At 41.4% G+C, this 27,123-nt stretch overlaps 3 protein-coding genes across 3 annotated transcripts; 1 reads left to right on the top strand and 2 right to left on the bottom strand.

The window, feature by feature from the left end:
• Positions 1-208: 208 nt before the first annotated feature.
• krt98 (keratin 98) lies at positions 209-3,889 on the top strand. Its single transcript, XM_033624346.2, has 8 exons — positions 209-617; positions 1,322-1,404; positions 1,496-1,652; positions 2,296-2,457; positions 2,602-2,727; positions 3,275-3,495; positions 3,646-3,656; positions 3,747-3,889. Exons 1-8 carry the CDS (start codon positions 279-281, stop codon positions 3,845-3,847), a joined length of 1,200 nt encoding a protein of 399 aa, XP_033480237.1. The 5' UTR covers positions 209-278; the 3' UTR covers positions 3,848-3,889.
• Positions 3,890-6,380: 2,491 nt separating this feature from the next.
• krt15 (keratin 15) lies at positions 6,381-8,799 on the bottom strand. Its single transcript, XM_033624345.2, has 7 exons — positions 8,280-8,799; positions 7,893-7,975; positions 7,606-7,762; positions 7,314-7,475; positions 7,073-7,198; positions 6,718-6,935; positions 6,381-6,603 (listed from the first exon to the last, which is right to left on the bottom strand). Exons 1-7 carry the CDS (start codon positions 8,727-8,729, stop codon positions 6,501-6,503), a joined length of 1,299 nt encoding a protein of 432 aa, XP_033480236.1. The 5' UTR covers positions 8,730-8,799; the 3' UTR covers positions 6,381-6,500.
• Positions 8,800-17,216: 8,417 nt separating this feature from the next.
• On the bottom strand, positions 17,217-26,296 carry krt99 (keratin 99). Its single transcript, XM_033624344.2, has 9 exons — positions 25,903-26,296; positions 24,626-24,754; positions 21,770-21,852; positions 21,494-21,650; positions 21,223-21,384; positions 20,985-21,110; positions 18,084-18,328; positions 17,959-17,993; positions 17,217-17,860 (listed from the first exon to the last, which is right to left on the bottom strand). Exons 1-9 carry the CDS (start codon positions 26,215-26,217, stop codon positions 17,754-17,756), a joined length of 1,359 nt encoding a protein of 452 aa, XP_033480235.1. The 5' UTR covers positions 26,218-26,296; the 3' UTR covers positions 17,217-17,753.
• Between the last annotated feature and the right edge of the window lie 827 nt (positions 26,297-27,123).

Below are 27,123 nucleotides of genomic sequence, written 5' to 3'. Positions count from 1 at the left end.
CTTCCATTGAGAAACGATAAAATGTGGAATCACGGGTTCAACCTGAAGTAAGGTGGATGAACCCCTACCCACCAGTCACCACACCCACGCTGATGAAGAGATTGCATGGAGGAGTAGGGGGTTAGTCTGTGAGCCGCATTCTTCCCTTTCAACTACCCCTGCTAGCCCTTCCCACTTTGCAGCTTGTGACAGCTATATAACCAAGGAGACCAAAGTGATGCTTTCAACTGCAGATCATCTCCAGTGATCCCACCTGAGCCAGATTCAGACCTTCCAGCATGTCTCTCAGCACCAGATCTTACGGCCAGAGGACCATGAGCGTCTACGGTGGAGCAGGAGGCCGCGGCACCCGTATCTCCTCATCCCAGCAGAGCTACGGTTCATCCTCCGGGGGCTTCAACCTGGCCGATGGCCTGGACCTCCACGTCGGGGCCAACGAGAAGGCCACAATGCAGAATCTGAATGACCGCCTGGCCTCCTACCTGGACAAGGTGCGCACCCTGGAGAAGGAGAACGACCGCCTGGACAAACAGATCAGAGAGTGGTACCAGAGTAGGACCGTCATCTGCCACGACTACACCAGCTACCTCGCCGTCATTGACGACCTGAAGGACAAGGTAAGAGACAGGAGATGTGTGTGTGATTTTGTGTTATCTTTTTCTTTTCATCTTTCACTGCGACTGCATTGGGAAGATGTAGCAATCTGTTGGTATGTGCAGTATGTGGGCAGTTGACAGTTGACATTTGAGTTAGAGAGCCAGCAAGCCAATCTTCGGCAAAGTGTAGAAGTAGGTTATCTTATCAGGAAGCAAATGTCACAAACAGAAAACAGTACGGAAGTATTTTTCACACCAGATTCATTCCAACAGTGCGTCACATCCTGCCAACAGTGTTCAGTGTCTTTCCAAACGCATGCGGTGTAGGTTTACAGTGGAGTCCAACGGATGTAGTCAAAAGTTCATATTATGAGCCAGTATTTTTAGAGTACATAGATTTTACAAAGACTGCATATGTATTTCTTTTTGATTTAATCAACAATAAATATTTCATATATAATTTTATTTACTTACATTTTGATATTTAAGTTTTGTGTCACATTCCAACTCTATAAAAGCCAAATTTTGAAGGGATCCCTTTGTAGAAATTGAATTTCAACCGATAGATAAATCAGAATACTGAGTAAGTTTTTTTTAAACCCTCAGATAGCAGTTTCAATGTTGGTCTCAAAAATCCTATATTTGCTTGTGTAAAGCAAAGCAATATGAATCATGAGCTTGATTGTACTCCTTTTGACTTGTTTCCCTGTTTTTGTTCTCCTCAGATTCGCATTGCCTCCAGGCTCAATGCCAAGACAATCCTGGACATTGACAATGCAAAACTGGCTGCTGATGACTTTAAGATGAAGTGAGTGTTTTTCCCTGCCCCTCTCTACAATGCCACACAAGTGAAACTTCACTCTCTGACCTCTCCTCCTGTGTGCTATCCTCCTCATCAGGTATGAGAACGAGCTGGCCATGAGGATGACTGTGGAGGCAGACATCAACGGGCTGAAGAAGGTGCTGGATGAGATGAACCTGGCCAAAATGGATCTGGAGACTCAGTATGAGTCCCTGAAGGACGAGCTCATCATGCTCAAGAGGAATCATGAAGAGGTGAGTGTGTATAGATGAGGAAGCAGCAGTGCACCCATTTTAACCAATCCAAGATTTGTTGATGCAAAACTGATGAGTTTACATCCGTCACCACCCTTGAAACATTCCTGCACACAAGCCAACACCCTCTCTGTGTATGCACAAATCCTGAAAGCGAGTTAGCACACTGGTGATTGATTAAACTCATCATTATCCATCTTCTCAGCAGCTGACAAACACAAGCAGCTATTCACTGTAAGGAAAAGTTGTCACCATTTTTTATAGCCATCTATTGTGGCCTTAGCTGCTCAGAGTTTGTACAAGTGACCCCTGTCTTGCCTCTGATAATACTGAGGAAGTCCCATGTTGGTTTAATGTTTTTACAAAGAGGTCTGCTGCCTTCTTCTTTTGTCCCAACGTGGCCCCTCTTCCCTCTGCAAACTTCCTTGTATTCTTCTCTTCTTCCATTAGCTCATTGCTACTGTTTGTCTCTCTCTCACACACACACGCACACACACACACACACACACACCACACACACACACACACACACACACACACACAAAGTTAACACCGGATACTCTTGTTTTAATAAACAAAAACATGTGAATTATTTGAAGTTATTACCATGGCTGACTGAGGTGTTGACCTTTGACCTCTGCAGGAGTTGGCTCTGCTGAGGAGTCAGATGGGCGGCCAGGTCAACGTGGCCGTGGATGCTTCTCCCTCTACAGACCTCAACCAGGTTATGTCCGAGATCAGGGAACACTACGAGGGCGTGATCGGCAAGAACCGCAAGGACCTTGACATGTGGTACCAGAACAAGGTGAGAAGTTACAGCTGCTCAAAACACAGCCACCTCGACAACCTTTAAAGAGTTAACTTGAGTTTATTTATCTTAGTAGTATGTGAGTTATCTACCACAGTTGTTGGGTAAAACAAGTCATGTTTGTTTCTCTGATCTTTCCAGATGGCAGCAGTGGAGCAGGAAGTGATCACACACACAGAAACTCTGGTGACGTCCCGGTCAGAGATTAAGGACTTGAAGAGCATGCTACAGAGGCTACAGATTGACCTGCAGTCCAATCTGAGCATGGTATGTCAACATATAGCGGATGTGACATTGTGCACTGTGATGCTACTACACATTGGAACAATACTGCAGATGTTTAAAGAAATGCTTTTTAGCTTTCTGTCAGTAAAAACAAAGTTTCATCCAGCAGCAGGTTAGCTTAGCTTAGCTGTGAGTTTGAAGGCAGTAACTATCAAGAGTCTGCAAGGTGTCGCTTTTACACTGACACTAAACTTACATGGTGTAATGTGATTTGTTGGCTTTAAAGATGCTGGTAGACAGATTTTGTTACCCTCACACTGAGCCAGCTGTGTCCCCAATTACAGTCTTAATGCTAAGCTATAAGCAAACTAGCTGCATGCTCCATACTTAGCGTGTAGATATGTTAGTGGTGTCAATTTCTTGTCCAACTCTTGGCAAGAAAGAAAATAAGAGTAATTCCAAAGTACCCAGAACCACACGATGCTAGTTACACACTTACGGCAACAAATTTTTACCAGCGTCGAGTAACATCTCTGAATTTTAATGATTGACGGCTAACTCACTTAACAACTTTCTTCTCCAACAACAGAAAGCATCCCTGGAGGGCACCCTGGCAGAAACTCAATCCCGCTACGCTGCACAGCTAGCAGGCCTGCAGAACATGGTCACAAGCCTGGAGGCTCAGCTGTCTCAGCTCCACGCCAACATCGCCAGCAACAAGCAGGAGTACGACATGCTGCTCGACCTGAAGACCCGGCTGGAGCTGGAGATCGCAGAGTACAGGAGGTTGCTGGATGGCGAGGATGAGAGGTGAGACCTGGTGACAGAGAGGAAAAAAAGACTGGACGGGGAATTATAAAGTATTGAGAAAAAATATTTACTCCAGTTAAAACTGTTTAATTACAATGTAGATATGTTCTTGACTAATGTTTTCTTCTTTCTTTATCTCTCCATCACCAGTTCAAAACAAGGTAAGCAATTATTCACATTCATATAATTCACATTTTATCAATAAAGTGCTGCTTGATGATTTGTTTACGATTGTTGTGTCTTTTCCACAGTGGTCACAAAGGTCATCACAGTGGTGCAGACAGTTGTGGACGGAAGGGTGGTCGAGAGCAGCAAGACCGTTGATGTGGACGTGGATGAGATTGAGTCATGAATTGGAGGCAAAAATAAATAAAGATCATGCAGTTGAATTAAATATTCTTGTGTGTTTTTTTTCTATTTTATAATGACCAGAATATCCCACATTTCTATTGTTGTCCCTCGCTGATATATAATGAATGTTTTTGTCCAGTAGGCTACGTGCCAGACAGGCTATGGCTGCAGATAGCCTGGACTTTCTCATTCATGTGTTCTTAAAGCTGCTTTAATCCAGATTTTTACTTTAATAATGGATCAAATATGTTGTAAGACTGGGATCACTCATAGTAACAAACCAACAGAGAGTTATTATTCTGCATCTTTAAGGGGCTATTTTTTAGGCGTGTTTAGCTCATTGTTCTATGACTTGCTGTATGTTTTTGTAGCAGACATGTCCATATAGATTCACTACACGTTACCTATTACCCAGCACCAAATGGCAGTCAAATTTACAAAAAACTCAACAACAGTACAGTGCTAGTACAAGATCAGCCACTAGCTGGTTAAGAAATTCTAACATTTAAGACCCAAACATTTCTCCAAGGTTGGTGGAGACCAAACCAGAGAGGGACAATATGCCTGATAATTTGAGAGATCTTCGGCAAGTGTTGTAGTCAAGACCATCTAAACTGAGACCCAGTCATGACCAAGACCAGTGTTAGAGTCAAGACCAAGACCCTAAGGGGTTAAGTCAAAACCAAGAGCAGACCAGAACAAGTTCCACACTGCAGGATACATTTACGGTAAAATGTGGAATATGCAAACCATGCACTCCTCAAATTGAGCATAGAGATCCACATTCCCTCCTCCTGTCTTCTCCTCCTTACCATAGACTGACCATGACATAACAGCTCCCCAAAGGTGAAGCCGAAACATCACAGTCGCCCCCTGGTGGCTGTCTGCAGTATAGGTCAGCCCCCCTCCATGTTAATGGATGGGGCACGGGCCAAACTAAAAACTCAGAAGTACACATCAAATAAATTTTTCCCAAAGATGGTTTCTGTCATTTAACTTTTTTTTCTAGCTGTTTTTCTGAAAAGGTTGGTTTTAATTAGCTATTAATTATTAGTGACTGTTTGAGCCAATCAGTTGCGCTGCTCGCAATCGGTTAGACAGGTGTGTGAACAGGAAATAACCTATTTCAGCTTCACGTCTGTACAGTGGGGTAAGTGGAGACCCAGCGTACACACTGTCGTACAGTCTATATGTCTCCTGCATTCACTTTCTTGGAGTGTATGTGAGGGAGGGTGGGGAGGGATGATAGCTGTAAAGAGTAGCACAGATTTTGAATCAGATATGGGTCAATTTATTGATTACATTTGAAGCAGGTAGTCACAGTGATGGTAAATTTGACTGTGCACAGGGAATTTAGTGATATCCCCACAGTTGTGGTCTTAAACGGTCTTGAAACCAAGACAAAAATGCAGTCAATTCCAAGACTGCACCGAAAACTTCAAAATGTGGTCTCAAGACCAAGAATGATCTCAAGTACTACAATAATGCCTCAATCTCATGGGCACGCAATACTAAGACAGCTTAATAAGGTGTGGCAAGTCAGCCTTCCTGCCTTTTTGTCTCAGTGGCCAACTGCGGTAGTGCAACTGAACGTCCCTTGGTATTCAAAGAACATTTCCCCCCTAGATAAGTATTACACAAGAAATGTCTGTGAAACTTTTTGCGAGGATTCATCAAAGTGCAAACAGGGTAGAGTTTTACTGAATTTCAGCATATTGGTTAATATTTGTTTAATTGCATAAAATACATACATGCTCTGCCCCGTAGTGGCCAGACATTGGCTGATGCAGCTTTAATCAGTGTAATTCAGTGTAATGAAAGGCTGGGACCTATCCCAGCATGCATTGAGTAAAAGTAGAGCAAACACCCTTGACAAGTTGCCAATCCAGTCTAACAACCAGAGAGTGGAATTCATGCTCACATCGAAAAGTTTGAAAGGACTGCTGGAGGAAGCCAGAAACCCAGGACTCATTTGTTGTGAGGCATTAAGGCTACAGTGCCACATTGTAGGTATAGTTGCACGCCTAAAAATGTGTTTTCAGATGGTTTAAAACCTTCATTTACTGAAGCATGCATGCTTGTGAACACATGTTCTGCCTTAAAGCTGTATGACTGTACTGCTATATTGCTGAACACTGTGTAGCCTCTGGGGCCTTAAGTCCTGAACTCACTGGTATCTCAGAGGAAATTGTTGAGGAGAGAAGAGAGCATTATTACACTTTGCTGTGATTTTACCAACTAGCCTCAGGATGCATATTAAGCAACTTTATATTCACAGCCTCAATGTCTACCCTCTTACATCAAGGACATAATGTGGCTACAGCCTCAAGCTTTTATTATTTCATTCAGCAGGTTTTAAACACATAGGTTATCTGTAAGAATGATCTCAGACCTACCAAATACCTAAAGTAGCTCTTGTCAGGATGAAGATGAAATATGTCATTATATAAGACCTTTGGTTCATTTCAAAACCAGACCACTTTCAAGACATCATTTGAAATTAAGACACAAATAAGTCAAACAGGACACAATGATAGTCAGCAAACTGGCAGCCTTTTATTGCATTCACATGTGTATGTGAAGGAAGCATTGGATTCATAAGTTGCGCTTGTGTTCTTCAGGCCCCTTGTGTTGCTTTTGCTGCTCGAGACAGATTAGGTGGAGGTGACAGAGGAGGACACCACCTTGCCGTCCTTCAGCTCCTCTGTGACCACTACCACCGTGCTGGAGGTCCTTGTACTGCCTCCAATGGTGGCACTGTGGAGGGGAAGAATTACATCACTTGCATTAAAGATCAATAATACTTCAGTTTACAAAGCTAGTGATTAGTTCATAATGAAAGGATAGAGTTGTTCTTTGCAAACATATTACCTGCCCTCTCCGTCCAACAGCCTCCTGTATTCTGAGATCTCCAGCTCCAGCCGTGTCTTTATGTCCAGCAGCATTTTGTATTCTTGGCTCTGTCTTTCCATGTCACTGCGAAGCTGCATCAGTTGCTCTTCAAAGCAAGTCACCTGTATCTGGAGGGCTTGGAGCTGCATGGCATAGCGTCCCTCTGTTTCAGCTAAAGTGCCTTCCAGGGACGCTTTCTGGAGGAGAAGGAGGAGGAGGATGAGAGGGAGAGGGACAAAGAAAGAGAGAAATAAAAGGAGAAATAAATAAACTGAAAAATAGCGTGGGTGTGTCAAATTGTGTGTAAGAGTTGCCTGAGGTTATTATCCTTTACCATGCTCAGTTGGGACTGTAGCTCGATCTCCAGGCCCTGCAGTGTGCGACGGATCTCAGAGATTTCTGACTTGGACGTTTGGAGAGTTTCTGTGCTGGCTGCCACCTCCTTGTTCAGCGCTTCTGACTGCAGTAGACATTTGAGAACATCAGTGTCATGTATAACTACATATGTTACACACATAACACTGTAAATAGGCAATGTCAGCTGATATCACAACCAGGGTGTGGTCCAGTCTTACTTTTGTTTGGAACCAGGTTTGAAGTTCTTTCTGGTTCTTGGCGGCCACAGCCTCATACTGCTCACGGATCTCCGACATAATAACATTCAGGTCTGGCTGTTCTGCTGCGTCCACCTCAACGTTGATCTGTCCACTCATCTGGCCTCTCATGGCTGCCAATTCCTGTTGAAGAAGAGGAGTTCGGTAAAACGGTGGATGTTTGCTGAGTTGTTGGAGGAAATTTTATTCTACATTCAAAAGAGCAAATAAAATGCAAATCCACTCAGATGACTCAGATGTCAGGTGTTTTTACCTCCTCATGGTTCTTTTTGAGGAAGATGAGCTCCTCCCTGAGGCCTTCTATCTGCATCTCCAGGTCTGACCTGGCCAGTGTCAGCTCATCCAACAGTCTCTTCAGACCGGCGATATCTGCCTCCACTGACTGACGCATGGCGAGCTCATTCTCATACCTGTGAGGCAGCAAGAGATCAGAAATTTGCACCTCAGCATCACTGTGTACATATTCCATGTATTTCTTCAGAGTAATTTAACTTTTTTTCTGTGTTTGAGACACTTTCTGTCGTTCATCCTGATACTTACTTGGTTCTGAAGTCGTCTGCAGCCAGTTTTGCATTGTCAATGGCCAGATAGATGCCTCCATTGACACGGGTGGCGTCCTGGATCTGTGTGATGAAGCAAGGTTTTATTTTGTTAGCACAATTCTTTTATCTAACTGTCTGCAACTGCAAAGAGACTCTGTAGACGTTAAGTATTCTGCTTATAACACTTGACAAAAGCAGTGCATGCAACACAAGGATAGTAATGGTCTCTTCAAAATTATGCATTCATGTAAGCTTTTCTGTTTCAGTAATTTAAAGTTCCAATGCATCATTTTAAACATATTAATCTGATAGTTGCATTCTATGATAAATTATAGTGTGACATGCTTTGGTATCTCATTCAGGAATCAGATGTCATGTGACATACCTTTCCCTGCAGGTCAGCAATGGTGGCCTCAAAAGCTGAGTAGTCACGGGCAGTGGGGGAGGTCTTGCTCTCCAAGAAATTGCGGATCTTGAGCTCCAGCTCAGCGTTGGCCTTCTCAAGCATGCGCACTTTGTCCAGGTAGGAGGCCAGACGGTCGTTCAGGTTCTGCATGGTGGCCTTCTCATTGGCCCCTACATGGAGGTCCATGCCATCACCTCCGCCAAAGCTTGCACCCCCTCCCAGGCCATAACTAAAACTACCACCACCACCTCCACCTCTTCCACCACCAAAACCGATGGAAGACATAGAGATTTTTGTGCCACCTGCACCACCATGAACACTGCTAGAATAAGACCTTCTCACTGAGCTTCCTCCCATGCCTCCACCTCCACCATAGCCACTTCTTGCATAGCTTCCACCTGAGGAGGAATAAATAATGTTTCTTGACATTGCGAAGACTGCTCAGGAGATCTGCCTGATTTGGAGAGGATGAGATGGACTGAGATGCACAGCTCTACCTCTGTCCCCTTTTTATCCTGCACAAGGCGGCTGCTTCTGCCTCCAGGGTGGGGGCGAGCAGGACTGAAGGGAGGAGCATTACCAAAAATGGTTGCTCTGCCCCACCCATTACACACACCCTTCAGGTTCATTTTGTGTAACGAAAAGGAGAAAGAGGGATTAAACTTTATCCCATTTTGTTAGGCAATTTACTGAATTCATTCAAACCTCACAACTACATGCAGTCCTCTTACAATAGCTTCATTATTTCATTCATCCATTATTCCCGTGCACCATATTAATGTGCTTGAAGACAGAACATCCATGTGAACCTTTATCTTTATTTCTACGAAGTATATTGTAAATTGTAAAACAGTCACACCCGTTACTGTCAGCCTCAGGTTAGTTATTCAATCAAATCTGGCAAATTTTCAACCTCAGGGCCATACCATGCTGGCCAAACCTGTTAAGTTACCAAGGACACAGCATTGTAAACATTATACAATGGATCAGTAAAATATTTTTTTTTTTCCACTTGACTCTGAGCCAACAAACTTCTTCTCACACACCTCTTTATCTTTTCTCTCTGTTATCTTGGGTGAAAATCAGTATTTAGGTGTTGGCTCTTTTGTTAGTCATAGTTTCAGGGGTTTTTTTGTCACATTTTATACTTAAAATTGTAAAGATTGCTTTTGTTTTGCTCAACAACAGCTTGCAGGGCTGCCAGTTAGAAGCAGTTTTTATAGATGTGGATGATGTCAGTCGATACCTGGCCTGATTCAAGACTGGGCATAACATTGCTGAAAAGCTCACCTCCGGTATGCCAGTATGTTCTGTACTCTCCTTGGCATTGCACTTTGGCATGAGCACCATGCCCAAACAAGAACAAGCTCCTGCTTGTTTGCTTCATTCCATTGCACCACAGTATTTCTTTCAAGTCTTTACAGGCATTTAAACATCCCGTTGCAGTTTTGGATTAATTTTCAAATAGTGACAATTATAAGAATAATAGATGTATTATATTGAACATTTCGCTTCTGGTTAAATCTGACAAAGAGTTGTTTTATTTCTCATTAACAAAGTACGAGTGCAGACTGTGCACATCCACAGCCTGGAGTAATACAAACCAGATGTTGCTTTTTACTGCTGCTTTTCATTTCGAGGTTGCAAACTCATCTCATGCATGTGCTAAACAGCTATAAATAATGTCCAAGAGTTTGAAACCTTGAAATGAACTCTGAATAGTTTGAAACCCCAAATAATATATAACTGAAGACATATTCTCTCTCTGGAGAGAGCATTCTCACACCAACACACCAACTTCTCATGTGTACACACTGTTATACATAGCTCTTTAAAGACCTTCATGAGGGGTATTACTGCTGCATGTGCAGATGCCCCACTCTTTCTTTTAGATTAATGTACTAGTTTGCCAGCACAGGAGTGTTTTCAGTGTTTGTTACAGCTAAGAAAATTTACCAGAGCAACTGTCACTGTCTTATGACATTTGTATGATTTCCAATCACAGTTCTGAAACATGTATCCTCTGCACTACCAGCAGAACCAAGTGATGGTGTAAATGTGCATTTACAAATTATAGCGGAACACAACAGAGTGCACATTGTGCAATCAGACATCCCTTTGATAGAATAACTTGGGTGTGGCACTGAAGATGTTTCAGCAGCATGTTATTATAACATACTGGTTGAGTTATCTTACGTAAAGTTTACTGTAAGTTAGTGTCAGAATTTGAAGTGTAGTTGTCTGTGAAATGTGAAAGTGTGAGACAATGCAGTGCTGTGAAAAAAATGCTTCACTGAGTGCACAAACGAGTGCACAAGACTTAATGAAGCAGTTTTCTGTATATTGACAAAAAATGTGAGAATAGCTCAAAATCTGTGAAATATGATGTTGAACACACATTTGGTAAATTAGACAGTGTGCAGGAGTTTGTCTGCAAATTGTGTCCCACTCGTCCCTCTGCTGTGCACCTGTTTTGAAATAGATGTGTTCTTTTGTTCTGAACTCACATTGACACGCGTTGCACAACTTGCAAACAACAGCATCTCTATACTAAGACAAACGAACTATGCAAATATAAAGAACGTTAATCTTAAAAAAAAAATTCAAAATGACATTTTAATGGTAGTTGGCTGTCAGGCTGTTGTCCTGAGGACAAATGCTTCACATCACGTAACTTAAATGTGACTGAGTTATTTTCCTCAGGCAGTGAGAAGCAATTGAGTCATTTCAAATACAGCTCACTTTTACAAAGATTTTCTCACACACTGCTCTGCAGGCCCCATGCAGTTCAGTGAAATGTCAAATACATACATTAATATCTCTAAGGTTGAGTTTTAATTTATCTAAGCTATTTTTCAGATTTTTAAAAAAGACGTGCTTCCCTTGTTCTGAAATGATATTTGCATTGTTGTGAAAAACAGCTGTCAAAAATTAAACTATCTCTATTGATTAATTCTATATCTGATCAACATGTTACCATAACGGTTCTGAAACATGAAATCAGTCCCGCTTATGCTTCCTCTAAGGTGTAGAGTTTGAATGTGATATTCTGTTTCCTGTTATATTTTGAAAGTCTGTTTGTCTGCCCATGTCCTGTCAAGTTTCCCGCTGCCCTGATTGTCTGATTGCTTTCACCTGTGTCTCATTATCTCCCACTGTCAGAGTGTCTGTGTCTTCCCTTTGTTCTCTGCTAGGTTGTCTTGTCCTTCGTGTGAGCTTTCCGGTGTTCCTCCTAGTGTGTATTCTTCATGAGACTGACCTTTTTTCATATTCAGACCAGTGAGTTTTTGCCTGTTGATTTAGTTACCTCTGCCTGTGCTTTCCAGCTCCTCCTGGTTGATTCCAAGGTGTTCCCAGGCCAGATGAGATATGTAATGCCTCCAGCGTGTTCTGGTTCTGCCCCGGGGCCTCCTACCACTGGGATGTGCCCGGAACACCTGTAACAGGAGGCGTTCAGGAGGCATCCTGATCAGATGCTCGAAACCATCTCAACTGACCCCTTTTTGACCCTGAAGGAGCAGCGGCTCTACTCCGACCTCCTTACCCTATCTCTAAGGCTGAGCCCAGTCACCCCACGGAGGAAACGTGGCTGCTTGTATCTGCAACCTCATTGTTTCTGTCACTACCAGAGCTCATGACCATAGGTGAGGGTTGGGACGTAGATGGACCAGTAAATCGAAAGCTTTGCCTTGCAGTCCAGCTCCCTCTTCACCAAAAGCACTGATCTCGTCACATCTAATGAAATCAGGTCAAAAATTCAATCAGTCCGATACTTAAGTTTAGGACCACATACCATGGATATTTAAAGAGAACTAGATACAGTGTTAGAGGCGGGCCCTTGTTTATTTATATATGCTCAGTAGAACATGAAGCCAAACAAGCTCAATTTCCACGATATGAAATTACTTTTAATTACTCTTTAGCATCATTGCACCCACAGAGCGCTAGAGCACCAGAGACTTACACCAGCCAAGCGGCTCACTTCCAGTTTAGCCCTCTGCTAACTTGAATGGGGCTAATTTGATTAAATCATGCGTCTCCTCTAGACTTTCAAAATGTTATCGGACCAACTGGATCAAATCCTGAATGTGAAATTAGTCATTTCATGAGGGCTGTGACACTCCAAAAAATGTATCCACTGATTTACAGACATCTCTTTCTTTTGTCTTCTCAGTAGGACTATGGGAAAAAAGTGTTTTTGGGCCCAGTGGCATTACATTGTTGTAATTCCTCATTTGGCCACCTGCAGAACCAATGACGTTCCCATCAGCCTCAGCTGTAGCCTACTTTGTACAATATTGGTAAACACTGGACCTACTTTACATCAGCATGTTAGCAGTGTCATTATGAGTCTGTTAGCATGCTGCTAGCATTTAGGAAAAAGTGTTGCAGTTCCTTACAGAACCGATATATGGATGTACACTTTTTTAATAGAGAACATCTCAACTTCTAAGTAACAATATAAATTTAAAACAATTTAAGAAAGCTTTTTTACAATTCCAAATGATTCCTATAAGATTCTGGTATGAACGATTTCTACTTCAATGAATGTTAAGAAAGTTTTGTACTTAAAGGTCCAGTGTGTAGGATTTAGGGGAATATATTGGCCAAAATGTAATATAATACAATACGTATGTTTTCATTAGTTTATAATCACCTGAAAAAAAAGAACTATTGTGTTTTCATTACATTACAATGAGCCGTTTATATTTACATAGGGAGCAGATCCTTGCCCCTCAGAGTCTGTCATGTTGCACTGCCTTATTTCTACAGTAGCCCAGGATGGACAAACCAAACACTGGCTCTAGTTTGGGCAGTTAGTGTTTCTGCAGTGGCCATTGTAGTTAGCAGCCCCTTTGTGATGTGCAGTTTCAGAAAAACACTGATTTGTAATGTGAAACTAATTTATTCAGTGTTTTTTACTTACGGGGGCGGCAGTAGCTCAGACCATAGGGACTTGGGTTGGGAACCGGAGGGTCGCCTGTTCGAGTCCCCCCTCAGACCAAATATGGAGCATGGAGAGGTGCCAGTTCAACTCCTGGGCACTGCCGAGGAGCCCTTGAGCAAGGCACCAAACCCCGCTCGGGGACCCTGACCAAGGTAGCTCACTCTGACATCGCTCCACTTTGTGCATGTATAGGTCCTGTTTGTGCATGTGTGTACTTTCCTGTTAATGAATTAGTGTTGCACGGTACTAAAATAGTACCGCGGTACTAGAGTATTCCAAACGGTACTATACTGCATTTGGAAAATACCGGTACTTTGAAATTGATTCAATTCATTAATTTAGTTAATTTATTTTACTCATTTATGCACACAAACGCCTTTCTTGTTCCTATTGGAGCACAGATTGCACAAGTGGTGTGTATGACAACACCTGTATCAACATTCGCAGCTGGCGCATATGAAAAACAGACAAGAGAAAGTCTGCCTCGCAAAGGGAGACAACACGAGACAACACAAACTTGGTGGGACATTTGAGTTACCAAACCATGATGTCCGTACCGAGGTACTTACCGAACCATGATTTTTTTTTGTACCGTTACACCCCTACTGTTCATTGTTCTAAAGGTTTGTATCCAAAAGGGCTTTTCCTTAGGAAAAGTACAGAAGAGTATCGAAAAGTAGCAAAATTCATATTGGTATTGGTACCGAAACAAAGATTTTGGTATCATGACAACACTATAATGAATAAAAGAGTGAAAAATTTGAATTGATAAAGACACATGCATTTTCACTTGTTTTGGAGAGGAAGAAACCTCTGCAAATAATTCAGCTCCCAAAAACCCTGAGCAATCATCACTGAGCAGATCCCTTACCACATGAAGTGTCAACTGGTTGCAATGTGTGCTAAATATCCTTAAATCTTACACACTTTTTTTAAAAAAACAAACAAACAATTGAATTAAATATTGCACTTACTTACTTAAAATAAACTTAAAAACTTAAAAATAAATGTTGCAGGGATTTTATCTTCTCCTGTAATTCAATGACATTAATTCCTTTTAGAAAAAAAACAAAAAAACTTAAAAATCACCCTTTAGACAGCAGTGGTCCAAAGGTAGAGAAGTGGGCTTTGCATACATGAAAGATTACAAACTGCTTGAGATGATCTTGAACAGAGAACTTGACATGTAAGCAGCTGCATGGTAGCCTTCAGGTGTGGCTGTAAAGTAATGAATGTGAAGCAAGGTACTGTTGGTTAAAATGAGCAAATCCTACACGTTAAAGTTTCTAATCTAATGGATTTAAAGTTTTCATTCAGTCTGTATTGATACTCGTTATTATCTTGTTTTAGGAATTTATAAGGAAGTAAAATACAAAAGTGTTGGAGACTTTATTTATTACCTGTGTCCCACATTGCCTCATAGGCTGCATCTCTGATAAGCTGCCTCGGCGTTATCGTTATCATATGTCGTTACACTTCACAGGCAGATTTAATTCAGTTGAAAACATTTTTAAGATATTGAATTATAATACAGTGCTTTACAACAAAGAGAGACTGTGCAGACTCTTCTGTACTGACAAAAAAGGGCAGAGCTGTGGTTTGAGCTGAGTGATTGATGAGGATGGTATGTGGTGGGGCGAAGTGTGACTGTAGTTTCTGTGTGGGAGGCAAAGAATGAACGAGGTGTGCTGATTTTACTTGAGATATTCCTGCTAACTGGCATATTCTTCATTCACTAAAAAGGACTTTTCAAATTTTCAGAGGATGAGATTTAAATGTATCTAAACCCCAGACTAAGTGCTGCATGTCTTGTATCTAGTGGGCAACAGTCTGCTGTGGAATGCACACGGCATGTGTGGGAGTTGTACTTGCACTTAAACTTGCAGGGCTTTTAATAAAAACCATATCAGTAAGTCTTTTTGACACATTTACTGTGTCACATACCCAAACCACTTTTCATCTTAATGGGAATGACTTCTCAGAATGCAAAAGGCCCATTTTAGTTTGAGTACGAAGTGGCCCCGTTGTCACAAATAGTTGGCATGTGTTGAAAACACTGGTGGAACAGTATGCTCAAAATGCACCGTGACATGAGAAATAGCCCGGAGAGCTTTAACCTGGGCGTGTATCTGTCATGGAGGCTGTGAGCCAACATAAAACAATATCTCCCTTTCAATTTCACGCCGGAGAGGGAGTGAGGGCTGCGGTGACTCACTGCAAGATCATGTGTTTTTTGACACTGATGCTCTCCCTTTGTGTTTGTTTTATTTCAAGCACAGACTGGTTTCCCTCACATCTTGCGATGCCCTGCAGATATTGACTGCACCCTTTACAGCGGTTATTCATGCAACACCTTGACTGTGCAGGTGCACTGAGAGATCTGGAAATTTACAACAAAACTCTGAACTGAACAGATTCACTTTTTCTGTCATTAATAGATATAAAACTAACCAATATCTTTATTGTCTCCTTGATAGGTGGGTGGATTATGAGATAAAGGGCCCCTGGTCCCAGACATGCAGAAGGTCCCACCACCTCTTCTGTAAAGTAGAATGACACGTAGACACTCGTAGTTGTTTAGTCTCCTTTTGTTGTCTCTTTGTAGTCATTATGCATCTCTCTGTGTCTTCTTGTGCTCAGTGTGAGTCTCTTTGCGACTGTTTTTCCCTTTTCCATAGTTGTAAAGTCTCTTGGTGTTTTGGTGTTTATTTTTTGTTGTTGCTTTGGAGTAATTTTGACTCTTAGTGATTTTTCTCCTTTCCCGTAGATGTTATGTCTCTTTGTGTCTCTTTGCAGCTGTTTGCATCCCGATGTAGTTGTTTCGTGTCTCTGCAGTCTTTTTGAGTCTTTTTGTGACATTTTGCAATGTTTTGCATTTTGCAGGCCCCAGACACCCAGTAGACCCATTCAGTAATCCATCTATGACTGTGAGTGAACTTAACTGAACTGTATGAGGAGCCCATGCGCTAAAAATTAAGCACTTAACTGTCTGTGTTTTGGTAATAATAACAATAATTGCAGTCAGCAAGGGGGAAATCTACATTTCCTCATGTGCTTCAAGCAGCCATGAAGTAACACAGCCTTCTGAGTTTTCTATTTCTGTGAATCAAATATCCACAGAGTAAGTGCAACAGCAAAAAGCACATGTGCTCACCCTCTATCACAACTTTGCACATTTATAATTAAGCATGAAGTTTGACACCAGGAGGGTGAATTCAATGTTAGGATTTTGATTTAAAACAGGACTTTCTGTGTGTATGTTAGATGTGAGTTGCAAGGGTCCAACAATGGTGCACAATGTGTTATTTAGTTGATTTTGCCTTTAATTGTTGAGTCGAGACAGTGAGGGAAACAAAGCCTGTCCTAGTTGCCTAAACTTGAATGTGCTCTGCTGCACAAAGCTGCGGAAACAACATGATTATACAAGCGGCCAATTACATTTAATAGCACTGTTGATGAATAGTAACAATGTGTTAATAAAGTGTTGCACAAAAGCAGTGAAAGGAAGGGAGTCGTTCATGTTGAGTCACTGACCAATTGAACAACTCAGGTGAATCACTGCAGAAGTCTCTGCTTGATTCAGCTCCACCCAGATGAGCCTTTGTTGGCTCAGGTGACCTGTAATCCTCACCAAACCGAATCTACACCTTAAATGTATCTGGAGTACAAAGAAGCTTTTCTTTTCCGCATACTTCTGTAAAAATCATATCCAGCACACACGATTATTTTTCCTGTTCAACATTGCATCAACATAGTGCTTTGATTTTGTGCTATTTATGAACTATTGTTTGTTGTCCTGTGACTTATTTAAAATAATCATGTTTCTGAATGTCTCTTGTGCAGCAGCATTCTGTTTCCACTTAAGCGAAATGACATTATGCAATCCACTGAAGTTGTGCAAGGACCTCGGTTTTAGAGAGAAAGACAAAGGTGACACCTGGTGGACATGAGTGAAATAACACCAGCCATTTTTACTTAGAATCAGACTGCTTTATTTTGGTGTATTGTTATCATTTTGAAAATATAAGAGACACTAACCTTGAGCTCAGACAACAAAACAATACTGAGCTTTAATCATTTTCTTTGCATGACCTAAAACATCTTGAATCTTGACCCTTTTACAACTCCTGTGTTTTACATATGTCCAAAAAAATAAAAATTTGCAAATTTAAAATCTAGGCACAAACTATAATACAGCTTTCTGAGTCGTAAAACACATTTAAGATTAATAATTCATGTCGTCATCTGTGCATTCTGGCATTTTAATCATATTTTGTTTTCATACTTTTCATAGTGAACATCCGTCAAGGAAAGATCATCACAAGAAACACCCCTTAAAACCACTTTGGGAACTATCATATACCAGGTATACAGCCAACTTGAAATTACAAATTAACAGCTGACTCTAGTAAATTATTCATTAAGCGAGGAAACCATTAACACCATTTAGGAGCCAAATTACCATTAAAATGTAAGTTTAGTGTCAGCAGAGGTGGGCCGAGGTGTTACTGGATGTCCTCCACCTGGGTGTCCGTAGTGGAGGACACCACCCTCCCATCAACTATCTCCTCCACGATGGTCTTCACTCTCCTCTCGATGTGAGGTTTTTGCTCTGCAGGACAAACATAACGCATCATTAGACCACGGTGCAGCGATTAAATCATATTGTTACAAGATCAGAGAGTTGGTTCAGTGAGTGAGGATTCTTACCTTCCACCTCCACAACCTTGCTGATGACCACGGCCCTGTGGAGAGAGAGGGAGAATTGTTTTAAAACATTATTTTTCATGTTATATTTTGCTTACTTTAAAGAACATAAACACTGAATGGCTCACTTCTTTTGTTCGTACAGCCCCCTCTCACGCAGCTCTCCTTCCAGCAGCCTCCTGTACTCAGCGATCTCCATTTCCAGCCTCATCTTGATGTCCAGCAGCAGGTTGTACTCGCTCTGCTGCTGCTCCAGGGCGACTTTAAGCTGCTGCAGCTCTGTCTCCAGCACATTGATGGTCATCTGCAGCTGGCTGAGCTGAACGCTGTATCGACTCTTCACCTCTTCCAAATTCTGCTGAAGGCACTGAATCTGCCAGACAGACGGGAGTGTGAGTAGAGAAGAATAGACCCAACGGGAGTACTAATTAGTGCCCAGTGAAACAGTTTTTGCTTAATAAGAATCTTCACTAACCCAGACTGCTGAAGCATTTATTAACTTCAGATAAACTTTGGGATATACTTTTGCACAGAATGGAGACAGTGGATTTGTCCCCCATAGTTTACATTAAAAGCACATTAGGAATCTGAGATCTATCAATTAATTGGGGCCTTTATTGTCATTGTGTGACTGCACGATGAAATTTGGTGTCTCCAGTGGCAGATACAGAAATTCACAGACAAGCAGACACATTAAAGACTGTATAGATAAATATAAAAACAAAAAATTAAGTAAAACAGAGTAAATATGATACATTAGTGTGCAGTCATGAAATAATGCACAGTTTCAGGACATACTGCATAAATAGCATGGTTATTTATAATCCACTTTGCATCCATGTGCGCCACCATTGTGACCTATTCCCTAATGTCAGAGTGAAAACTCCCAACTCGTCAAATACTGACACTTTTTACGTGACATTCAGCATCAGATACAGATGCACCCAGCACCCTTTAGCAACAGTATGAGACGCACAGCACAGTGTGACGGCATTTTTTGGCGTAGTATAAAGAGTGAGAAAGTCCACATAGGGTAGGTGGGTCAAACAAACTCCGAACTTTCACCAAGAAAACTACCATTCGCGTCTTGAATGAAATCAAAAGTCAATCAAGTTATTTTAATAACAATCTGGTGTACAAGTATGTGTAGCATACCACACTAGTGACGTATGTCACATAACGTTACATTATTCAATAACAAACGTTCTTATTTAAAGCCAAACCACGTACTTTTGTTGCCTAAATCTCAGGAAGCAAACATTTAGGTTTTTTACCTACATTCTGAGTTTATTTTGAAATGAGACTGTTTGCATTTAATGAGCACAAAATTTTCATTTCCTTTGAGAAGTTGAAGTTTATTTTGAAAAGACACAAAGCTTGTAGGGGAGACTGGGGTAAGATGAGCCACTTTTCATATTCAGGATCACTACATCAAGGCTATTATAGTTTTGTTGCTAACTAATATATGTGCATATATTTCAGGATGTTGTGCATCCCTACAAACAAACAGAATGAGTGTAAACGTAACTGTTTTGATAATATAGCATGTCCAAAAAAATGTCTGGGGTAAGTTGAGCATAGGAGTGGGGTAAGTTGAGCCATCTCCCTCCTTCCCTCCCCCCGCCCTCCCTCCTACCCCCCCTTCCTCCCACCTCACCATCTCTCTTCCCCCTCTCTCCCTCCCTCCCTGCGTTAAGATATTCCACAGTTATACATGTCTGTACTGAATTAAATAAGACGCTTCTTCAAATCCATGTGTATTTTTATTTCTAATACACAATTCAACAGGTACCAATCTTTTTTTAAATTATTATTGCATATAACAACTTCAAAACATTTTAACATAGGTCTGAGAATGCCTTAAAGTGCGCTTAGCAAGAGAACCTTAACAGCTGTGTTTTTGGAAAGAAAACACTGAACTAAAGCTGTAGACGTGAATCCTAGTTTGGTGTCCTTGCTGACAGGAGGGCCAATTGTGGAAATTAAGGTATAATAATAATTTGAACTTGTTTATTAACACATTTGAGCATTCTGAACTGAAACTCTCATTCTCTCATCATCCTTCCTCTATATGTCCTTCTTCATCCTCTCTAAACTCCTCCCTCCATCTTACTCTCGTTCCATCCACCCCCTTCCCTCCTTCCATCCATATCCCACCTGCCCCTTTACTCAATATCCCACCTGTCCAGGTTGCAGGGGAATACAAATTGCTGGGACTCTGAGGTTTGGGGAGTTTTGCAATTACATCGCTTCTTGGGAAGAATCCCTCATCTTTCTCCTTGAAAGTAAAACTTGGTTTACCATATCCAGCTTTGCCTCTTCTCAGAAACTTATGGCTCAACTTACCCCTGTTCAAATTGCTCAAGTTACCCCATAGCTACCATATTGACTTTATTAGCCCCCACAGCTAAAATTGTGCACTTTAATGCTAGCTGTACTACCTCATTTTGTAGCTAACAGATACCACAATTGATGTATAAAACATATGAAAAAATATATATTTTGGTCTAAACACAATCCCCATGAAACTTATGACAGACTAAATTCACTTTCATGAGTGAAAAATGCTTTTTTGGACATTAATCTCTAACCACTTAACTCATGTGGTTCTTACCTTCACAGACTCCATAAAATGATGCCTTCCTCCTAAATATTTGGTCACATGCTCAATTTTATTTACAGTTTCCTAGCAACAAGGGGTGGCTCAACTTACCCTTTGGCTCAACTTACCCCAGTCTCCCCTATCCAGCGTAAATAGACACGCTGTCCCTGAGTGTCCAGTGCTGATGCTAGAAGGGGTACCTAGAGGTATTAGTGTGACATGTAGGGCCACTGATGAAGGGTTGGTGTTTCACGTGTTGAGAGTGAGAATGAACTCGTTATACTCACTATGAACAAGCAAGCCAAGATGGATTTGATGTACATATGCGCCTGTGAGTGTTGGTATTAGTCAGACCTACACTTTAATCTAAGTATGATCAGCTAACCCTGCACAGTGAAAGCGTGTTTTTGCATTCTGTCGGTTTTACCTCTGTGAGGACGCTTTGTCGACTTATCTCCAAACTCTGGTAGGTCCTCTTCAGCTCTGACAGCTCAGTGTAAAAGGTCTTCACCTCAGTTGTACGTTGCAAGATTTCTGTTTGGAGACTAGCCACCTTTTTATGCAGACACACACACACACACACACACACACACACACTCAATAAATTCCATCTGTGGATGTTGTCATTATCATTGTTTATACATTTCCAGGCACTCTTGTCTCACCTTGGATTGGAACCATTTCTCCAGTTCCTGCTTGTTCTTCACCACCAGAGCTTCATACTGCTCCCTCACCTCCCGCAAGATTTCTGTCAGATCAACAGGCGCTGGGCTGTCCACCTCTACATTGACCGAGCCAGTCTGCTGGGCCCTCAGCGCAGTCATCTCCTGCAACACGGACACTTTTTAAAATCTCCTGCTCTTTTCCAGGTGTGTAATATCATGGCTGCAACTACCAGCAGATGGAGCCATAGTACTTTCTCTGAATGGGTCTCACCTCCTCATGGGTTCTCTTCATGTACACCAGCTCCTCTTTGAAGCCTTCGATCTGCACCTCCAGGTCACTGATGGCAAGAGTCATGCTGTCCCGGACCCCTCGGAGACGCAGCACGTCGGCCTCCACCATGGAACGCAGGTTCAGCTCAGTCTCATACCTACAGAGGGAAGCCAGGTGTAGTTGAAATTAAATTAGATTTTAATGCTTTCTTCAGATCTGTTTTTTCTATATCCAAATTTAATTATTGAAGAGTGCATGTAGCATGAAGCAACCTACTTCACTCTAAAGTCATCTGTAGCCAGTTGAGCATTGTCAATCTGCAGGATGATGCGTTGATTGTCTGCATATCTCCTCATGATCTAAAAGGGGGAAATGAGAGACTGTATCTGTTTCATGTGAATCTGAGCCTGCTTTACTGGACCGACCCATCAGTTAATTAATGTGTCATTTTATACAGAAGTGGACACCAAAACATAACATTTCAGAAACTCAATCCTCTGCAGTGGGCGTTGATTGAAAGTCACTGACTGATTAAGTTGCGAGTTATTATGTGTCTCTAAAGCATACACAGAAATGTGGATGGACACTCTGACATTACTGTCTTTAAAGAGAGTGTGGCACATTAATTATTTAGCACATATAATGGTATTTCATGAAATTACAGAGCCTGAGGCAACCTGGGACTCCCAACCTCCACTAGAGGTCGCCAAATCTTCATGGGTGGCGATGAGGCCTGCTTGATTTTAAGGGGTGTAAGAAACCCTTTCAAACAAATTCACAGTAGGCCTTTATCTCATCATTTCATGTGTTTCTGTGATGAAAACTAATAAAATTGTTAATGTTAATGTTTGGAAATTGATTAATCTCACAGGATAAAGGCACAGTGAAGACCTGAACACAAGCTACCTTCACAGAGCCCTCAGTCTCTGCTTAAACAGGCTCGTCCTGCATTAGAAAAGTACGCATTTAAAACAACCAAAGAGCTAATAGGGAGAGGAAAACACTGTATTTGTCAAAATAGAAGCCAAGTAAGTATGTACAATTGTGAACAATTTAAAAATTACATAATACAGACAGGGAAACTATCAGGAGAGCTCATCTCAGAATATAATCTCCTCAAAATTCATCCAAATCTCATGTTTCACTCAAACTTCCTGCAGTTATTGTGTTCACTATTTGGGCTAATTGTAGGCCTACAGCTTGTCAGTTGGTCTGTACTGTTATTATCTTGCAGTGAATATAATATGAAATATCCATAAAACATGTCAGTTAGTTAGGGGTCGTCAGTTTAATCAGTGATAGAAAATGAGTCACTTAAGGAAACAGGTTGGGAACCACTGATCTACAGCATCCTTTGGTACCAACTTTGTCGGCATAGCTTGTCTGAAAGGTGGCTAAATAACGCTCCAGAGTCAGACTAAATTTTGTCAAGGAATCAAGGCCCACAACAGGCATGGACAGTGTCAAAAAGGTCCCTTGAACTCTCACCATAAGATATTTGAATGAAAATGGGATCTATGGGTACCAGCCAGTCTCCTAAACTTGAGATGACTTATTCCTAGTAAATGCTTTGTTCTGTTCAATCAGTGTACTCTGTTGAAGCTGTATATTTGTCTTTTTGAAGAAAAGCACAACCAGAATGAATCACCAAACATGTATAAATAAATAACACATAAAAACAGGATGGTTTGGAACTCAAAAATGTTACCTGTGCCAGTATTAGTCTATGCACATCAGATAATTAGTCATAACTAGTCCATACCCATTGAGTGCACAGTTGCCCACATACAGTTTCACATGGTGTGTGTTTGGGATACAGGAAATTGCAGATTAAATAGTCAACTGAACCCATTAAAAAGACCAATGTATTCAGACAGAGTTTTTGTGAATTTGATAGTATGATTGCTTTATTGAAAGTACAGTAGTACCATTGCCAATAGTGGGATAGTTAGTGGGCTAAAACTGTACATTAGTAATTGAGGTAGCACGTTGAAAGGCAGATAGTTAAAGTGTCTAAAAAAACATTTGGCCACAGGGGGAGCCACAGCGATCAGTCGCATTTTAGCCATTTTTAAGCATTTTTCTGTTGTTATAGAACCACCTAGTTGCCAATTAGTGTTAAATTTCTCCAGTCACCTTGAGGCGTCCTGTTCTACATATCTACCAAGTTTAGTAAAAATCCATATGGCAGTTCGGCCTAGATAAGAAATTAGCTCTCTAGCACCCCCATTGTCTTTGATTGGGTCAATAATGGAGGGGTCCCCTCAGATTATGTGTGGTCAAATGCCTAAAAAGTTGCGTGGTGATCGGTGAAACTCTTGAGATGTTATACACCTTTATGTGATGAGCCACGCCCTCCGCAATATTCATTGCCTTGTAGAAGCTCAGTTTCAGTAAGTTTTCCAACTTTTGCCAAGAGGGAACTTTAGATATTGGTCCCTAGATTATGTTCACCGAGTTTTATGCAGATTGGTCAAACTACCTAGGAAGAGATCGATTTGAAGTGTTTTTCAAAAAATTAAAAATGGCGGACAATCTATATAACCAGAAGTTATGGGTTCTTGAGGCAAATTTGTTCCTCATGAGGAGAGGCATCTCTGTGCAAAGTTTCATGTCTCTACAACATACAGGGCATGAGATATGCCCATTCAAAGTTTGCAATTTCAATCGGTTGCTATAGCGCCCTCCTTTGGCCAATTGATGTAATATTGCTTCATTTGCATCCTCCCGTGACCCTCTACCACTGTGCCAAATTTCACATGGATTGACCAAGTCAGTGAGGGAAAAAACGTGGGACAGACACACACACAGACAGAGCTTTCGTCATTATATAGTAAGATAGTAAGATAAGACACTGCAGCATATATCAGTGTTTGATTCTTTAAGTACACATGTCACACATTGACATGGTTTTTAACTAGCCTACGTCAAAAGCATAATCAAATTCCTGAAATTAGGTTCTGGCTTTCAGTTTTGGTGTGCCACACCAAGAATTTCTGTGACCTCATCTGGCCACCCACATTAAAATTTTGTGGGTGCAACTGCTGACTGTGTCTATTGGTTTTTCTATTGCAGAATAGTTTTGTCAGTTTTTTTTTTAATGTGTCATGACGTGAATAATGTGAGCAGTACCTGAGCTCGAAGGTCAGCGATAGTGGCGAAGTAGGCGCTGAAGTCTTTGGAGACACTAGGAGCTCTCTTTTCATAGTACTCTCTGATCTGCAGTTCCAGCGTCCTGTTGGCTGCCTCCAGGGAGCGCACCTGCACACACACAACCAGAGGGTGATGTCACACAGTGGCAGATGACAAATGACGGATGACAGATGGGTCCATTTATAAAACACTTTGGCTCTGGTTCATTACTCCTGGGTGGCGCTTGGAAGCACATTTCTTTTTTCCTGTGTTTGTTGGTTTAAGATTAAGGTACGCAGACTATCTTTACTTTGTCACGAACTGTGATAGAAGAAGTATTCAAATACTCCACTTAATTATTTACTTGTTCTAAGGTTATGTCTGTAAAATCAACAAAATGGCCTTAAAGTATCAAATGTAAAAGAACTTTATTATCCTGTCAGTGGTGTATTATTACTCACTGATGCATTCAAGAAGCATTTAAGTATCTTAAGTAAATGTATGTATTTTTGTTTACTTTATCTTACAATAATTTCGACTTATTGTTGGGTTTTTATATCATAATCTGCAAAGTAACTCTCAATTAAAAATATAAGCATAAAACATAAAACATTTGCTTCTTAAACGTAGTTGTTTGCATATATAAAGTGACATAAATGTGTAATGTTCAGTTCGCAGTATTGTAATTAAGTAAGGTCAGTACATGAGTAAATGTACCTAGTCCACCACTGCCAGGCAAGATTTCAAGAGACCCCTTACCTTTATACTAATCTTTATTCCATTAAACACAAACATCAGAGTGTAATAAGAGACAATGCTGCTACTTTTGTCAAATGGCACTGCGAGAGCCAAGTCTTCATCCAGCCAGTAGTTAATACAATGTCATATATTTATTTAGATTTGATGCTGGAATAAATAGGCCTATTTGCACAGAGAGGACTGTGGACTTAATCCCCCATCACTTACACTGTAAGTGCATTAGTATGTTTCTATTAAAGGCCATTGTGAAGAGGGGGGTATTACAGCTGCCAAAACCTGTCTAATTGTTGATGTGAGCACTTGACTTGTGTTTTACGACAGACTTAAAAAATCATGAACCTGCCCTTTAAAGTTGTGCTGTGTTGGCGTTAGGACAGATCATGCACTATCACACGGAGCAAATTGAGCCCCATTGAATTACATTAAAATGTATTGATGCAGTTGTTAAAAAAAAACATTCCGTAATCTCAAAGGATGGTGCAGCAATTTGTATCATCATCATCATCATCATTACTTACCTTCTCCAGGTAGGAAGCCAGGCGGTCATTGAGGTTCTGCATGGTGAACTTCTCATTACTGATCACTGCGGACTCGTTGAACGCCCCGTTCTGCGCCCCGGAGGAGAAGATCGAGTAGGACTGGGAGATGCGTGTCCCGTAACCTCCCGCGCCTCCGTACATGCTGGGTGCGCGGTCCTGGAAGATCCCGCCGGTGGAGATGCGGGTCTGTCCGCCTCCGACCAGCTGCATCCCTTTGCTGACGCTGCTGCTGGAGATGCTGCGGGAGCTGTAGCTGCTGCTGCTGCTGCTCTGGCGGCCCAGAGAGAGAGACATGGTGAGAGGTGAAGGTGGAGGTGGAGGTGACCTGGAGGTGATGAGCAGGGCTGGAGAGTCTCCGAGGAGTGCCTCTGCCTGAGACAACTGGACATTTTATAGGACTCTGAGAGAAGGAGGCAGACTGGCCCCATGCCACAACAATGTGTGGTATGCAGATCTGAAGTTTTTTTCTTTTTTTAGGTGTGTTCAGTAGCTTAGGTGGCGCTTTGTGATAGACAGGTTGAACATGTTGTTAGGTCGTTTGATCTAACTGATAAGACTAATATCCAGCCATGCATGAAGATAATTGTTTTTCTGTTTTTCCATCATTATACTCATGCAGTGCCAGAAAGTCTGCTCTGGCATTTCTAACCACACACAGTCTACACAGCCTTGAGAGAAAATACTTAAAGTGAGACTATGTTTCTTTAGATGTAAGACATAACACAATCTCCCCCTGATAAATGAAAAGTTGAACTTATAAGCTGTAAAACAAAACCTTTCTTAAAGGTGCAGTGTTCTGGAGAAAAACAGTTGATTGATGAGTAATAAATATAAACAGCCTACGATGCATTGATGTGGTGACCAACCCAAAGCATCTTGGGATCAATCAACACTCTTTCTTCTCAGTCACATACTGCACCTACCAGCCTTACTTGATTGGGTATGACAAGTACCTTATGGTGGCTAATGTTAGCTACAATAACCAAATATAAGATAAATATATCTGTGTAACTGACATTACTGACTCTGTAGCCCTTTTTAAACAGGAATTGTGCAAATTTGCAGGAAAGCCCAATCAGTCTTCTTTCAGCATTGGCAGTATAAAAACAAAATCGGAGGGGTGCAGCAAAATGCCACCTACCTACTTTTGTTTATACAGAACGTGGCTTTTTCGGGGCAACGGGGGGCGTGAGCAAGTAA

The sequence above is a fragment of the Epinephelus lanceolatus genome, chromosome 3 (assembly GCF_041903045.1).
Source record: "Epinephelus lanceolatus isolate andai-2023 chromosome 3, ASM4190304v1, whole genome shotgun sequence".
Classification (NCBI taxonomy): domain Eukaryota; kingdom Metazoa; phylum Chordata; class Actinopteri; order Perciformes; family Serranidae; genus Epinephelus; species Epinephelus lanceolatus.
Note: the sequence above shows the minus strand (reverse complement) of the source record. Positions and strands in the feature narration are given on the sequence as shown.